The sequence below is a fragment of the Aethalodelphis obliquidens genome, unplaced genomic scaffold (assembly GCF_003676395.1).
Source record: "Aethalodelphis obliquidens isolate GAN/ISIS:26980383/991018 unplaced genomic scaffold, ASM367639v1 scaffold24, whole genome shotgun sequence".
Taxonomy (NCBI): Eukaryota; Metazoa; Chordata; class Mammalia; order Artiodactyla; family Delphinidae; genus Aethalodelphis; species Aethalodelphis obliquidens.
Genome location: NW_020837968.1, coordinates 14034896 through 14052833, shown reverse-complemented (window position 1 = coordinate 14052833; position 17938 = coordinate 14034896). Strand labels below are relative to the sequence as shown.

Below are 17938 nucleotides of genomic sequence, written 5' to 3'. Positions count from 1 at the left end.
CTATGCTTGTTTTCTAATTATTTCGTGTATATTAGTCAAGCTCCCCAACTTTTTCCTCTTTACCTCTTTTAAGCTCCTTCAAACAGGGACCTTACCAAATACATCATTTTCATAATGCACAGCATCTAAAGTAGTGGGATGAGTTAGTGAATACTAATTTCTTTCTATCCCTCTTATTCTACTGTGACAGTCCTTTTTTTTTTTAACATCTTTATTGGAGTATAATTGCTTTACAATGGTGTGTTAGTTTCTGCTTTATAACAAAGGAATCAGTTATACATATACATATGTTCCCATATCTCTTCCCTCTTGCGTCTCCCTCCCTCCCACCCTCCCTATCCCACCCCTCTAGGTGGTCACAAAGCACCGAGCTGATCTCCCTGTGCTATGCGGCTGCTTCCCACTAGCTATCTATTTTACATTTGGTAGTGTATATATGTCCATGCCACTCTCTCACTTCGGCAGTCATTTTTTAAAAACGCTGTTTATCGTCTTATTGTACTACAGGCAAGTCTCTGACTTTTAATTGAGTTTTCCATTCCACTGACAGCACTCATGGGCTCTCATCTTCCTCAGGGCAGCCTCCGTTATTAAAGGGACTCTTGTGAGAAGGTGGGCATGTGGAGAGGCAGTTTAGGGCATCGGTCGTGGAAAGGAAGCTCATAACCCACACAGTTCTCATTTTGATACCATCTTTCTTATCTTACATCATGGAACAACGAAATTGGGAAACTTCAGCATAGTGCACACTGTCTTCTTGATTTTTTTTGTTTTACTCTACTACTGAATTTTGTATGAAGCTATGAATTTTATTAAAAATACTAGACAACCTAACAGTGAAAGTTGTGTATTGTTTTACAACAGTTAAGGGGGAAAAGAAACCAGTTTAGACTTTGGAAGACTGAATAATAGGACAGTGAGCCATCTGCTAGCTTGTGTGATAGTATACAGAACAGAGGCAGATTACATTTTCCAGGGTATTTGCCTCTTTGGTCACTTTCTTTATATCCTTCACCCAGTTGCCTCATCATAGGCCGGACCAACCTCTTGAGCCGCCCTCTACGCCCATTTCTCCTCCACAGACACACAGAGTTGTTGTGTTACAGTCTGATATTTGTCTCATGCCACATTCTTAGCCTACCTTTTAGACTACTTAATCTCATCAGTCAAAATCCAATTTAATGTGCTGATATGAACAGATAAGTAGGAACTTCAGGTGCTGTGTCTGACCCATTTGTGATTCTGATTGTTGCTTCTTTAGGCATGAAGAGGGATTTTGGAACTGATGATAACCACTCTTAAATATCTACTAGTGGGTAGGAAGCGGGTAGGTGGGGAGTGTGTGTGTGTATATATATATATATATACACACATATCTAGCATGGCCTGTGGATTCAGCCAGCCATGCTCAAGTGCAGTAATATAGCAGTAATTAAGTTATTGTCTGCTTTTATTATTGACATGACAATGACAGTGTCTGCTTTTCATTTATACCTATAGAGTATAAACTTATTCAGACTCATTGGTGAATACCTTTATCTCTGTTTCTGTTTTGTCTTGGCCATTCTGTTGAACATCAATAGCCTTCTAAGTTGTTTCGTTCTCAGTCTGGACTTTCTGTCATTGTACCATGTTTGGCATGACATGAAATTGATTACATAGTACTTATGATGCAACTTTAACTCTCAGGTAAGTATAATAAAACATCTTAAAAATGGAGCTTCCCTTTGAAACTTGGGGTAGTGAAAGTATAGGCATAAATGTAAACTTTAAAGAACAAAATCACTGCCTTCTAATTATGAGAATTGCTCCATATCTTTCTTCTAGGCATTGGAAAGCATTTTGGCAAGCATACGTTTACCATTTTCCTGCCTTAGAAACATCACTCAGACGTTAATGGACACTTTACAAAATCAAGGTAATAGGATTTGTACTGACTGGAGGTTATGGTCCCATCTCAAATTTTATAACTCTGATGATAGAAAGTATTAACTGCTTATGATGCCATCATGTTACTGTATTTTTTAATTAATTAATTTTTAAATTTTCGGCCAGGCCGAACGGCTTGTGGGATCTTAGTTCCCTGACCAGCCCTCAGCAGTGAAAATGCAGAGTCCTAACCACTGGACTGCCAGGGAATTCCCCATCATGTTACTTTAATGTGGAAATAATATATAAGAAAGAAGGAAACTTATTTCATACCTTTAGTATTGGGAACTTTTTAATTCCCTGTTGCTGTTTTAATTCCCTGTATGCTGTTGATCTTCCTCTGAGCTTTCTCTGAATATGTTGCCTCTGTTTCTTACTGTAAATAGTTTTCGTTTGACTCCATCTACTGGGAGGAAAGATATCAGTATAGAATGATGGGAAGTGATTATTGTGGTAATAGCTGTAGAGCGTTGTGAAAGCCATTGGCAGGAGGGGACGAGATGACTGGTGGTAAGCAAAAAACAGCCAGGTTCTCTTGCTGCCATTATGTCTTATTTAACTTTAAGTAATGTTGTTTTGACTATGATAATGATTAAAAAAAAATTCTAGGCTTTGATTTATGTTTTGTTAATGTATGGAATCCACAGTTTTTCATCCATGTCCCTCATGAACGGAACTAGGGCTTCCAAAATCACAGACTATGATTACATGACCAGTTCTGAGTTTTCTGGTTGTTTGTTACTGTTCAGAATGTATTTGTCTGGAAAAGAATTACATCTGTAACTGTGGGTTTGTAACTCCACATTCTGTCCAGCCGAGCTAGAAAAATTTAATTTATTCTGAATTCCTAACATCATTTAAAAATGTAGTGTGTGATGCAGTGATTTCATCTAGTCATGACTTTTTGCTTGTCGTGTAAATATGAAACCAGCTGTGTATTTAATTACATTTAAGCCAACTTAGAGTAACTTAATAGATAAGTCATAATATGCTGTTTCAGGACTTTCAAGCATCCTAATTTTGAGAATTTTTTTTTCCAACACATGTGTAAAGCTGACTCTTGGTAAATAGTAAACTCCTGTAATGCATACAGCTTGTTAGAAATACCTCTTTCAAAAAGTATAGTGCACTGATAAAGTCCCCCTATCCCATCCTAAGGCCTTAAAAAATATCAAAATTTATTAAGTTAAAAATTATCTTGCACTAGGCTGGGAGTAAACCAGACACCATTGTCAGAGTTCTGTAACATCACTAGTTCCAAGTTCTACCCATGAATGAGACTCCTAAAAATGTCAAGTATTCAGTATGCTAAGTTTTATCATGGCTGTAAGAACTTGGACAGTCTTCCATGTTACTATATCCCATATCAGAGTTCTTGGGAGTTTTCAGTGTCTGCCTTTTTAGAGAAGAAGTATTCATTTGTATTAGAAATAAATATTTAAATTATCATATGTATTATACAGAGAGTATTTTTCCAGCACTAACCTTGAAAAAAAAACCTGATTGATGGAGGATATTAAGTGGAATTCTACTTTTTGCCAGCCTTTCTTGAGGATACCTCTGTCACAATCCACATTTTCTGGTCGAATTATAATATCTTTGACCATGATAATAAGAAGAGGCAGGCAACTTTCTATTTGTCCTTCCTCAGGGTGTGAGCATAATAGACAACATATGACTGACGGGTGAGGGAGAACATTTTCAAACCTGTTTCCAAATCATTTATTTAAATTTGAGTACTAGACTAAAATATTTCTTCTGCCTTTCTTTTTTTCTTTTTAACGTCCCCTTCTGTTAGAGCACTTTGTTTCCTTAAAAGATTTAGACATTTTGCCATGACGGGAAAAATTATTTTTGCCTTCTTAATCCATTATAGCTTAAGCATCCCAATATTTAATAAAATAGAACATCAAAGAATTATGTAATATTAAGAGATTTAATGAAAGAAAGGCTTTTTTTATCAGTCTGTTAAACATATCTATTTTTTCCTTCTACCTTGTAGAGCTTGAGTGTGTTGATGAAGGATTGCTACAGTTTTGTGCCAATAAATTGAAATTACTCCATCTTTATGAGTCTGTCAGTCAATTAAATTCCATTGATTTTCATTCAGACACGCCATTCTCTGATAATGTGAGTAATCCCATTATTCATTATACAAAATAATCTCTTTGAATATTTTTTATTTTTTTAATTGGTAGTAAAGAAGTAGAATATTAAGGTTTTTTTTTTTTTAGGTGTAAAAAAACAGTATTTTCTTTACAAGACCTTCTGCTGGCTTTCCGTGCCTTGCTGCTAAATTTATATTATTTAGGCTAGAATATTGAACTTATTGTTAATCCATTTTTAATACCTAGAAGCATTTGGTTTTCCTTATTTTTTAAGGTTACTTCTTACAATACAACTTCTTCTGGACAGGGTTTGCCATTTAAAATATATGCAGTTTACTGAAGTAGCAAAATTTTAATTTCTTTTAAAGAAAAAAAAAGATTCTGCCAAACAGAAGAGTCCAGCTTTTCTGTGTTGTTAGCAAGCTCATACTACTCTGTTGTTTCCTATGTAATGAAATACATTAAAAAAAATATTTTATCGTACATCAGAGTGTTTAAAGTCATTGTAGAAAATGTTCTGCGTTTTTATTCTATAAAACGTAAAAAACTGATAGCACCTTGTAATCTCTATTACAGTGCAGTGTTGCTCATTTCTGAGGAGAGTATACAAAATTCTTACTTTCCAGCTAGAGAAATTGCATTTCTCCTGATAGAGAATAGAGAGAAATACTGTCCTCTCTTCCCTCGACTACTATGTGACCTTGGGCAGGTTGCCTGGCATCAGGGCCTCATGTCTTTTATTTGTCTAAAGGAAAATTATTAAGGTGATTTTAGTGATTTTTCAAGTCACTGGTAATGCTTTTATAAAACTCATCTGGTGTATCTGAAAGTTAATTGAGTTTTAAAGTGGATGCCTTTTATTGTAAATACACATACACGAATACAAATTTTTAGACAGAAAAATGAGAGAAGGTTTTCCCTTTGTATTGGAAATAACCTACAAGTCCTAACATCTTTTTTTATCTTTGGGGTTCTAGATGGATTTTCTAAAGCGTTTTAACAATCTTCACAATAATATTCTGTGAGTGCCATTATAAATGACAAAGCCATTTTTCAGGAGCTTTTGTTTTTGCTATCTATTTCACCAATAGAGAAAAATCATTTCAAGCAACAGAAAAGTTCAGGTTGATTAAGTTATGTCTATAGGATTGCCTGGACATTTCATAGATTCTTCAATGCCTAAATTTTTTTTAATAAAATCAAAACTATCTCTCTTGAACCCTGCAAAAGAAACTTAAATATATGGCATTAATAATCCCTTGTAGAATTCATTTCCACTTGATAGCCCCAATATAGTGTGCAAAAGAATTATAAACGTTTAAAAATCAGTTGACAGATTGTTCTTTTTTATTATTTTATTTTGCTGTAGACTTATTTGGATCCTTAAAAAAACATGCAGTCAACTTCTAGGCTGAATGGCTAATTTTGTACATACAAAACTAAAATTCAAATCTAAACTAATTCATTTTTGCTGTCTGTAGGACATAGTTCATATAAGTTTGGTATAGCATTGAACCACCTGTGTGTATTCCGTAGCATTTTGCAGTTTACTACTTGTTCTTAAAACAACATCCGTAAGTAAATAAATAACAAAACTGCTCTTGTTTAAGAATGCAGCTTTAATCATGTAGCATGAGGGGAAGAAAGTTGTGCTTGCTATGGCGAATGTGTGCGTGTGTGTGTGTATGTGTATGTGTACACTTGTCCCTAATTTAGAAGAAGAATAGTAGATCAGGAGATGTTTCTGCACATAAGGTGTGTAAAAACAGTTTGAAAGGCTGGCAGGTTGTATCTCTGCAGCCCCAAGAGCCACATAGAGGATTTATATGTAGATACAGTGAAGACTGTTTTCCACTGCTTTTATTTTATAATGTTTATGCTGCTTAATAAACAAGCATTAAATTTCAAATAGTTCCTTAGTTTCCTCAGAATCACAAGAGTTGGCAGTTGACACCCTTTTAATATTTTTTTTTTCAGCAGAGAAAGGTTCATTGCGGGGCCAAGCCAGGAGAACAGGGGGCTCATGCTCAAAACCCCCGAACTCCCTGATGGTTTGGGGGGAAAAGCTTAAATTTTTTTTCTGATTAAGCAATAATACATGTTTATTAAAATTTAGACATTTTAGAAGACTGTAATCTCAAGAAACTTTCTAAAAGTGGTACTTTCAGTAATATGTAGTATTTCAAGATTAGTTTATTTAAATAACCTCCTACTCATGAATTGAGAGTAAAGTTTTAAGCAGAGCACATCATAGCTATGACATTAATTCAAAAGTCATCATCTTTTGCTTAGTCTTGCATTTCATTTCAGATGATAGTGTTGACACTTACGGAAGAGTCATAGAAAGAGACATGGTCTATTCAGAAATTTTTTTTTTCCCCCTGTATTTAAGGACTTGGCTGTGTTACTAAGGCTTGATGAAAAAGAACTTCTTAAGCTCCAGGCGTTATTAGAGAAGTATAAACAAGAGAACAGCAGGACTGCTGTCCGATTTTCTGATGATAAGGATGGTGTCTTGCCTGTCAAAACATTTCTGGAATATTTAGAATATGAGAAAGATGTGATCAACATAAAGAAGATAAGTGAAGAGGACCGTGTGGCTTTAGGTAGGTAGAATGAGAAATTGCTCTTGGAATCCTCCCTATTCTAGATGAAAGCCTGGGAGGAGCTTATAGCATCTCAGAGATTGAGTTTGTTTTGAAATTAATTAACCGAAGAATTTAATGTGTGTTTTACAGTCGACAGAAGATCCTCTGGACAGGTAGGCACTATGTCATAAAAGTTGTACTGAATTAGTAAGTACGCTCAGGAGACAGTGTCAGACATGTAATGATTTGCCTTCTGCTTTAATCACGTAAGCCGGTTACACCACTGATTTCTCTTCTCTCCTGTTGTTTTGCTCCTGTTGTTTTGCTCCTCTGGGGATCTAGGTTGCAATTCAGGAAGATTGTGAGTCCAGATGGTAAGTGGTCATTGACTGACGTGTCTTGACTTTGTTTTACCAGGCAGTTTCTTTTTTTGGAAGTGCTTATGTGGAGAAAGTTCCACTGAGGATATGTGCCACGCTCTGGAGTCAGCTGGACTTAGCCCCCAGCTGTTGTTGGTAAGGTTTCTTCTTTCTGGATGCTCTTCCTTGCTACTGTCACCCAGACGTGTCAGTCTCTCTTTTTTTTTTTTTTTACCATTGTCTAAAGCATATCATAGAACATACATGAAAACTTTCTAAAAATGATCAAGGCTATTTATAATCACCGTATTTAATTGAATAATATTACCTTACTTTTCTCGTTCTCTGTAAGTTATAACCAGCATATTCCGGGTGGGCCTAGAATAAATGTAGAATCTGTCACGTATGCACGCATTTACAATGGACTGTGATCTTCAGTAAAAACGTTCATATTAGAACTAAAAAGATCTTCTCTGGAGAACAAAATGAAGTTCCCTTAAAGCATTATAGAATTATCAAACACTCCCAGACTCTGAATATATATTAGGAATTAATGTCTGTGCTATAACAAATGCAAATAAAAGAATCGTCCAATGGAAAAACTACAACGCTAAATTTTCACCCTTTCTGAAAAGGGCAGGGGAGTTAGCCCACCATCACCGTCCTGCCCTCTACCACCTCTCACATGTACACATACACATACTCTGTCACAGCCCCACACACATCTTAAATTTTGGCCAGGATTTGGGCATTCCACCTCTATGAACTTGTTGACTGTGTTAACGTATTGTTTTAATTGAACATGTAAGCTCTTTAAAAATGGATTCTGTTCTACCTCACTCTGCAGTGTATATGTCAGGAAGGAAAGCAGTTAAAGATACACATGGTTGCGTGTGGATGTCCATAAGATGCTTTATTCATACTAGCCAAACACTGAAAACTACTCAGTGCCCTTCAGTCGGTGAATGGATATACAAACGGTGACACATCCTTACCGTGGAACACTCCTCAGCAACAAAAAGGAATAAACTCTTGCTACAAGCAATAGCTTGAATAAACAAGGAACATATGCAGATAGAAAAAAGCCAATCTTAAAAAGATACATACTACGTGATTTTATTTTCTTTATAAAATAACACAGTTGTAGAGAGAGAGGACAGATTAGTGGTTGCCAAGGGTTAGGGATGAGTGTAGGGGAGGAGACGGGTGTGGCTATAAAGAGTTAATAGGAGGGAGTCTTGTGCCGATGGTAGAGTCGAGTGTCTTGATTGTGGTGATGGTCATGTATGCAGTGCTACACGTGATAAAACTGCATGATGCAAAACGAGTGCCTGTATTACCAGTGAAACGTGTGTCAGCTTTATGGATTTTACAAATGGCAGTTTCTTGGCTTTGTGTAGGATGTGAACATTAGGGGAGACTGTGGGAAGGGCGCACAGGACCTCCATGTGCATTCCTTTGTGCCACCAGTGAATCTATAATTACTTCAAAATAAAAAGTTAAAAAGAAAGGAGACAAGTATTACTTGTGATACTTAAATAGATGAACACAGAATACGACTTATTTTCCATTGTGTTTAATCAATTTCATTTAAATTTGTTGTCTACATTAAATCGGGGTTAGAGAAACACCTGGAAAAAACAAACCTCACACCTTTACCTCAAGCCATATATAAAATTTAAGTCAAAGTGGAACATAAATATGAGGTAACACTAACAAAACCTATAGAAGAAAACACCAGAGAAAGCTTGGTTTAGGCAAAGGTTTCTTAGGGTACAAAAAGTATGAACTGTAAAAGAAAAATATTGATAAACTGTGCTTCATGAAAATTCAGAACTTCTGTTTTTTAAAAGACTGTTAAGAAACTGAAATGGCAAGATTTTTTCAAAACAGATCTGATAAATGAATTGTGTCCACATTGTACAAAGAATTTGTACAACTCAGTAATAAGACAACAGTACCATTTAAAACTGAGCAAAGGATTTGAACAGACACATGACCAAAACATATACATACAAATGGCAAATAATCAATCACCTGAAAGATGTTGAACACCATTAGCCATTAGGGAAATGCAAAACTAAAACCAGTATGGCCTCTGTCCCAGGAGGCCTAAAGAAGTGGTGGAAGTGGGATGTAGATCCCCAACAAATGATAATCTCTTAAGTTAGACAAGCTGCCTGTTCCACCCCTCACGCTACATCATGTAACAAGCAAGCACTTCCCTGTCAACCAGAGAGACCGGATCGCTCACGCGTACATGTGTGCTCTCTAGAAAAGTAGAGAGACCGGATCGCTCACGCGTACATGTGTGCTCTCTAGAAAAGTAGAGAGACCGGATCGCTCACGTGTACACGTGTGCTCTCTAGAAAAGTAGAGAGACCGGATCGCTCACGTGTACATGTGTGCTCTCTAGAAAAGTACAAGATTTTGTTTATGGTAAATATTTTTTTAGACTGAAAAAGATTTAAAATCTGATTTCAGTCTCTGCTCCTGAGTGTTTGGCTTTCTAAGGAAAAAGATATTTTGGACAAACCGCAGTCTGTCTGCTGTCTCCATACGACGCTGTGCCTCCTGAGCAAGATGAAAGGTGAGCGTTGTGGGCGCCGAGGTTCAGCTCTTCGGGAGCGTGGGCCGCACTCCCGGAAACCGCGTGCAGTGTTGAAATTCTGCAGAAATGGGAGGGAGGATACTTTCTCTTAACAGGAGGAGGCCAGAGGGTACCAAACATTTCACTAGAGAGACTCTTCTGTGTAGTCATAGAAGGCTCTTAATGCGTTCAAAGTGTGCTTTATGAAAATTATATTTTGCATCATCATCAAAAATGATGGGAACAGTGCGTTTTCTCAACTCAGTGAGGTGAATCGAATGGTCTTCTGTGGAGGTAATATTTCTCTTATTGTTTTGGCATGATGAGAACAATAGTCTGTTACATTAAACATTCAAGAGTAGTTTTCAGCAATGATGAAGATATTCCAAACGGAGCTTTACAGTTGATTCAGAAGCAAGATGTCTAGCAGCGTAAATAAATAGACTATAAGTGTTCTGAATAAATTGTAGATTTATGTTCCAATTCATTAAGGAATATATAGATGCATCAGTGGGGAATTTAGTTTTAACATTATGTTTAATGTCAAAGTTTGGACCAATTAAAAAAACAAAAATCTCCCAGCTAAGCGTTTCTTTTTTTTAACTTTCCCCCTTTGCCTGCAGTGGCCATCGAAGAGACCTGGGACTCTCAGTCAGTGTCCCCTTGGTGGCAGCAGATGCGCACGGCCTGTATTCAGTCTGAGCACAACGGGGCTGCTCTGCTTTCCGCGCACGTCGGGCATGCTGTCGCAGCCCAGATATCCAACAGCTTGACCGAGAAGAAAGTGAGTGGGCAGAGGGCTGCTCTGTAGGTGGGGGGCACCTCTCCAGCTGGCTCCCGGGCCGCTTTCCCCTTCTGGGCTGCATCGTCTTCAGTGTTGTGCGACATCTAGGATTTGACATGTGTGTCCAGCAGGATCTTTTCTGTCTCTCTGGGGGGTGAAGGGTGCTGTCCTTAGTTTGTTTATTCCGATGACACGCATACTTGAACTTAGTCTCCACGTGGCGTAAGGGGAAAAGCACTGGATTCGGAGGGCAGAGATCTGGCCTCCGCCGTCAGCTGGTGATCTGTGGTGAGTGCCTTTAAAAGGCGGGTCCTGGTTCAGTTTCCTCGTCCAAAAGGATCAGGGTTAGACGGCATCACTTCTCAGATTTCTTGCGGCTCTGAAGTCCTACAATTGTATTTATACTCCCCTTTTATAAACAAAGGTGGTTTTGGCATAGAGTGTTGAATGACTCCAATGGAAGTTTCCTGTTGACCTTCTGCTTTGTGGCTTTTCCCCATCTCTTGAAAACTGAAATTTATTTAAGAAAAGAAAAAGACTTAATTAACATCCCTTATATCTCATGTTAAATCAAATCATTTTTTTCTAGGGGGATGTTGCATTAAATTAGATGAGATACTTCAATAGGTCCGTAGAGGTTCACTCAACATTGTCAGTCTCAGTAGTTTATGGGCTAACTTTAATATGACTGGCTTACGATGTTTATACTAATGGAGAGAGAGAAATTTAAGACACATTTTTTATGTTGGCAAGTACATTCTGAGGAACCGTCAGTGTCCTGGTGCTGACAGAAAAAGCTGTGGCTCTCGTAGGGATGGCCCTGAAACCTTTGCAGAGCGTGCTAGCTGAATTGGGGGCCTCACTGCTGTTCTCTTCGTAAATGCCCCGACTCTATCATCGTTGCCCCTAAATCTCCAGGCTACTCCTGACCCTCATGTTCCATCCAGCCAAGTAGTAATATTTGTGAAACAGCATCTGTGTATCGCTTTGTGATGTATCCTGACTACGCATCAGCTTTCAAGTTAAAAGCTCATTCAAGTGAATGTAGATCCAGAATCTTGGCCAGAGTATCACCTGTGCATTTTCTGTTAGTTTTCCCAAACAGTTTCGGGTACTGATTCGGAGGCCCTCACTGATTCCTGGGAGGCCCTCTCCCTTGACACCGAGTACTGGAAACTTCTGCTGAAACAGCTGGAGGACTGTCTCCTTCTTCAGACTCTGCTTCATAGCAAAGTGAATGCCTCAACCTCCAAAGCATCATCGCTGCAGGCTGAGCCGCTCCCGAAGCTTTCTGTTAAAAAGCTGTTAGAAGGAGGAAAAGGTAACCTGAAGCTTATTTGAGCATCTGTATCCATATACGTTTTTTTTTTATGGTTATGGGCTATTTGGGGGTTTGCTTTTTATAGAAATGACTGAAAGAATAAGGAAAGAGAAATACACTCAGATTTTAAAAATAAATAACCCACCACATACTTCTTCTCAGTTAATCTCCTCCAAGTCTGATCCTGTCAGCTCCTTGCTCAGGAACCACCAGCTACTTCCCCTCGCCTTAGAAAATAAGCCGCGGTTCTCAAAGAGTGGTCGCACTCCTCTTTTCTTACAACTTCATATCTATGTGAGGCCAGATCTTCCTCATACACCTCAACCAAAACATCAGATCACAGTGGATAGCATGTCGAAGCTGATTTGGGCAGTCCAGATCCAAGCTAGACATCAAAGAGATTTGCAAAAGTGTAGTGCTCACTAAATATCTTGTTTTGCTTTGGCAGATACAATTATTTTCATAAAATACTAGCATGTAATGGGTTTATTATTTTTATTTTAAAATGAATTAATAAATTTTTTTAAACATTTTCTCAGTTTTAATTTCTGATACCGTAATTATCAATAAATATAACCCATAAGCTAAAGTCCTTTGGGCTTGTCAAAAATTTTTACTGGGGGGCTTCCCTGGTGGCGCAGTGGTTCAGAGTCCGCCTGCCGACGCAGGGGACACGGGTTCGTGCCCGGTCTGGGAAGATCCCACATGCCGCGGAGCGCCTGGGCCCGTGAGCCATGGCCGCTGAGCCTGCGCGTCCGGAGCCTGTGCTCCGCAACGGGAGAGGCCACAACAGTGAGAGGCCCGCATACCGCAAAAAAAAAAAAAAAAAAATTTTTTTACTGGTTTAAGGGACTAAGATTGGGACTAGGAAGTTCAGAAATTGCTGTGGGACAAAGTGTAAACTCTTAGGCCTGCTCCCCACGGACCTTCACCTTGGAATGCAGCTCATTTCCACCTCCTGCTTGCTTGTTGCTAGATTCTAATTCACACGGAACATCTGTGATTCCCCATCTCTGGATCTGAGAGGCCGAGCTGCTCCCGCTCGTGGGCCCTAAATCTTACTCAACTGCCAAGGCCCGCCTCGAATGCTGCCTCCCTCCACGAAACCTTGATCCACTGACTGCAGGTTCTCTCTTCTTCCTCCTAACTTCCCCAGAACTTCATACTGCTTTTCCGATGCACCACTCTCTTCTGTCCCGGAGTCGCTGGCTTCCTTTGCTTCTATCTTGCAGGATCACGGGCGTCTTAAATTTTGAGTTTCTTGTGGCGTGTACCCTCTCCTTACCAGCTGCTCTGTCAGGCTTTTGATACCAGAGTGACTACCTGTCTGGGTTTAGAAATACTGGTATTTATAGTTTTTATTTAGGTAACTCGTTTTTTCATTCATTAGAAGGCTTGTGAACATTTTTAATTGTAAACTCACTGCACTCCGTGCTGCCACCTGGTGAAAATGTAGGAACGCCATTTTAATATTAACCCGAGCAACAGGATCAGGGCCTTGATCCTGGAATGGGAATTATCAGATGATTTAGAAGCCAAGCATTCATTGATATTTCCACTGATAATTATGATTTCACATTCTTTTTGTCAAAAGGTTTATATTTGAATCAAAATAGAAAGAAAGACTGAGAGGAAAAGTTTTGGTTTATTATAGAAGTTTCTATTTCTTTTAGGTAATGGGACTCTTCATCTTGAATGTTTTTTATAATTTATAACTTCCTAAACTATATTGATGATGGAAATATGGTATCGCATCATGTTGTTAATTAACTATGGCTAAATTTTGCCCCCAAATATTCCATATAGGCAAGTTAGTTGACTATTAACAGTAGTGTTTTGCCCTAAGAAACCTAGACACAAGTATCATGCTAATCAGTCTGTTTTCACTTGCATTTAAATGAAAGCATTTGAAACATGTATTCATGTCTCCATCTATGTCCGATAAAGTGCATTTTGAATTTGTGGACTTTGAAGGTATGTGGTATACAGACTTATATATGCATCTGCATTAATATTTAGCCAATCTTTTACAAGAGTATAAAGATGCCCTTAGAGATCCAATATCCCACTTGCCCTCATACAGTGAGCGGTAGGCGGCGACGCCTATAAATCTCATAGCTTTGGGGTCACTTTCAGGCTTAAAACAACGTGGCACTTAGATCTTCCTGGAGACATTCAGATCCTGTGCTGTACGGGCTCCTTTTGGCAAATGCTGCCAATTTTCATTTCCTTTCATGTCTCCAAACTATAGGTGGCATTGCAGACAGTGTAGCCAAGTGGATATTTAAACAGGATGTCAGCCCTGAAGTATTAAAACTGGCTAATAAAGAAAGAGATGCAGAAAACTCAGATGAACCCAAAGAAGGTATTAACAGAGGTTTATCTGAGGTGTCAGAGGTGGAGATGGACTTGGGAGCCATCCCAGGTAAGACGTAAACACGGGGAAACATGAAATCTGGCATAGAGAAGGCGGGCGGAGCTTTCCTTCAGGCAGGAGCAATACATCGCTCTCCTCTGACTTTCAGACCTGCTGCATTTGGCCTACAAGCAGTTTCCGTGTAGCCTCGAGCTGGACGTGCTGCACGCCCATTGCTGCTGGGAGTACGTTGTTCAGTGGAATAAAGATCCGGAGGTACGACTCTCGTCACCACTTTAGTGTTGGTTCTGTTTTGTGCTCATGCTGTACGTACGTGGGACTGTTTCCATCAGTCACTTACAAACACTGGCTTCTTCCCCTTTGGAATGTCTCCATACCAGGAGCTGTGCCAGGCCCTTTTCATACACCCTCTCTCAAAATCCTCACCGTAAACCTGTGAAGTGTGGGTGTCATCATTATCCCCACTCTAGAGAAGAGAAAACTGGCTCGGAGGAGTCAGGTTCCTTGCCTGAGTCGGGCCAGGATTCAAGCCTAAGCTTCTCTACCGCCAGCGTGTTTTGCCCTACTCCTGGTTAAACTGTGATGAGTGTATTTTTTATTTCCTTTGGACTGTCTGTGTGGGATAGCATCTACCTATAGACAGTTCTTCGTATTGTACTGTAGTCATCATGATAAAAACCAGAGTGAAGACTGATGCCACACTAACTCTCCGCTTGGGCATCGCTCTCTGCCCCTTCCAGCAGCCGCCCTCGCTCGCAGGCATTCTCAGTCTGGAAGCAGTGCAGGGAGAGGCCCGAGGCCTGGAGGCTGGAGGCCTGGACTTGATGACTCCAGACAGGTGTCTGGGTTTGGCCCAGTCACTGAACCTGGTTTTTTGCTCGCACCCTTTTTTAATGATGGTGCCAGTCCTTCAGGGTTGACACCAGGATAAGATAAGATGTAAAAACACATGACATGTATTTCTCTTTGCTGCACAGTCGTTCACATAGGCTTCCTTAGTCAGTACTCTGGTAAATTAACCTTCTCAAATCAAAATTCTTTCCTTTATTGTCCTTATATCAGGTTGTACTTTTGAAGAAGAATCTCATTGATGAACTAATTCACACTAATACATTAATGATAACAATAGTTTTCCTTCCTCTGAGAAAAATGTTGTCTTGAACATGTAATCACTTTCATATTAAAGGAAGACATTTTAAAAGTAAGTGCTTGAAACAAAGTAATCGTCTTTGATCAGTTAAACTTTGACCAAAAGATGATTTTAGGGTAGGGGGCCTCTTGATACGCCTCCCGTCGCCGTCTTCGGTCGACTGCCCTGCGGCCTGAATGGTGGACGTATTCAGGCTCCTCCTATACAGGATACTTTTCCCGCATGAGAAAAGAACGTTAGGACCAGAACAGAGACACAGTAGTTTCTAAAATCTGAATGAATTAATTCCAGATTCAGGTCTAACATTTAAAATAAGTGGTCAGTTTAAAATGTTTGTTTAGTGGTCATTTTTCTTGTTTGTTCTTTTCCTGTTAAATATTTATCTCCTTGTCCCATTCAACAGCCCCTATCCCGATTCCACCATTTTACACACACAGCTTTATTAGGCTCAAAACAGTCAAAATTACTTGTGGGGAACTTCTGACACGTATTAGCAAAGGTGATGTGTTTAATATTGTACAGGCCACACATTTTTTAAAAATTAATTTATTTATGGCTGTGTCAGGTCTTCGTTGCTGTGCACGGGTTTCTCATTGTCGTGGCTTCTCTTGTTGCGGAGCACGGGCTCCAGGTGCACGGGCTTCAGTAGTTGTGGCACGAGGGCTCAGCAGTTGTGGCTTGCGGGCTCTAGAGCGCAGGCTCAGTAGTTGTGGCGCACGGGCCTAGTTGCTCCGCGGCATGTGGGATCTTCCCGGACCAGGGCCCGAACCCGTGACCCCTGCATTGGCAGGCGGACTCCCAACCACTGCGCCACCAGGGAAGTCCCCCAGGCCACAAATTTATTTAGCAAACATTCAGATAATTTCATCAGTTTTACATACCATATTTGCGTTTTCATACGTAAACTACCTTGATTAAAAATAGTTGAATTTCCAACATCCCCTCTGCTATTTCCTATTTCCCTTTACTGCTTTAATGTTTTCTCTTTGGCACTTATTACTAACAACCTATGTAATTTACTTATCATATTTATTATCTAGCGCCCTCACTAGAGCATAACCTCAGGGAGGGCAAGGATTTGGTTCTGTTCTGTTCATGACAATATCTCTGGTGCCTCCAGCAGACGGGTGCATAGTAGTTGCTCAATAAACATTTGTTGAAGAATGAATGATATTTGCAAAGAAAGTAAACCTATTGTTTTCATATCTGTGTGAAATTCAAGTATTTATTGGAGAGAATACTGCTATGATGTACAAACCACAGTAAATTTTGAATCAGATGTCCTAGGAATCAATCATTATATAGATGATGTAAATTTAAGAGCGACCATTAACATTATCTTATGCAAAATTACTTCTTCCCTAATAATTCTGTGTTCTTAGTATAACATTCTTGGGTAACTTTATGTGGAAATTTATGTAAGAAGTCTCCGTTTGTATTTGAAACACCTATTAAATAATATCTTTTTTCTCTCTTTTTGCTCCCTCTATGTAAGGAAGCACTTTTTTTTGTTAGGTCAATAGAACACTTGGAGCACATTCTTAATGCACATGTTCAGAATGGTAAGTAAACAGGTGTTAAAAACGTAACTGTTCCATTCCAAAGAGCCAAGTCTCTTAAATTCACATCCTGTTAAAATTTTCCTTGACAGTCCTGCCACCTAACACATTACTGTGTATTGCTGTATGCAAAGTACTGGCTGTTTTAACTGCTTGAAAAAAGGCTGTCCCCAAAGGGGGAGGGGGCTGGCACTAATTATCACCTTCTCTCCCCACCAATCAGTTTCCCACACTGATGACTCTTCCTAGGTGTAAGTAAGGAGAATATTATACATGAATTATTGATTCCCTCTGTAGTTCACAGGTAGATAAGAAGAATGGTCTGCTCAGGACTGTAATTCCTGATGAAAAAGTTAGATAGCCAAAGCCTAATAATACTGTACCCTACAAACTACTTTGTGCTTCTTCTTCTTCTCCATTTTTTTTTGTATTTATCAATAACCTAAGTTTATTTCATTTGTTTACAAAATGAATTGTCTGTGTCAGTATCTGCCTCAATTAAAAAAACGTTTTTATTGAAATATAGTTGATTTACAATGTTGTATTAGTTTCTGGTATACAGCAAAGTGATTCAGTTATACACATATATGTTCTTTTTCATATTCTTTTCCATTATGGTTTATTATAGGATATTGAATATAGTTCCCTGTGCTATACAGTAGGACCATGTTGTTTATCTATTTTATATATAGTATAGTTTGTATCTGCTAATCCCAAATTCCTAATTTATCCCTTCCACCTTGTGCTTCTTTTGATAAACGTGAATATTCTCCATTGGCTGCTGTACCACGGGGACTGCTGATGTCTCCTTGAAAAAAATGTTACAAATTATTGTAGAAAAATTGTCACCAGATTGCTGGTTCCATTTAATAGATAGATTAGATTCCCTATGAATTCATCGAGGAGCTCAGTACTAGGCTAGTCAGATACTAAGAGAGGAAGTTAATAAAATACTAAGTGGTGAGACTAGGTTTGGGTCCAGGTAAGGGGAGGTATCTATCACCTTTATGTCTCTGTGTTACATTCTAGAGAAGCTACTTATTTCCTCTCCTGTAACACCTTGTTGCAGGTGGTATGAGGTCAAATTGCAGAAATTCTAAAATGTCTCATTTTACATGATAAGAACTTAAAATTTATTTTATATATTCATATCTTAGCTCTTACTTTCTTCCA

At 38.9% G+C, this 17938-nt stretch overlaps 1 protein-coding gene across 3 annotated transcripts in view; it reads left to right on the top strand.

Annotated features, from left to right (window-relative positions):
• RAB3GAP2 (RAB3 GTPase activating non-catalytic protein subunit 2) overlaps positions 1-17938 on the top strand; it is a 90129-nt gene that overhangs the window by 58616 nt on the left and 13575 nt on the right. For all 3 annotated transcript variants that reach the window (XM_027122222.1, XM_027122223.1, XM_027122221.1), the window contains exons 18-27: positions 1828-1918; positions 3932-4059; positions 6430-6643; positions 7043-7140; positions 9469-9574; positions 10198-10358; positions 11451-11679; positions 13931-14104; positions 14205-14311; positions 16702-16768. In XM_027122222.1, coding sequence (XP_026978023.1) covers positions 1828-1918; positions 3932-4059; positions 6430-6643; positions 7043-7140; positions 9469-9574; positions 10198-10358; positions 11451-11679; positions 13931-14104; positions 14205-14311; positions 16702-16768 — 1375 coding nt within the window. The remainder of the gene's footprint in view (positions 1-1827; positions 1919-3931; positions 4060-6429; positions 6644-7042; positions 7141-9468; positions 9575-10197; positions 10359-11450; positions 11680-13930; positions 14105-14204; positions 14312-16701; positions 16769-17938) is intronic.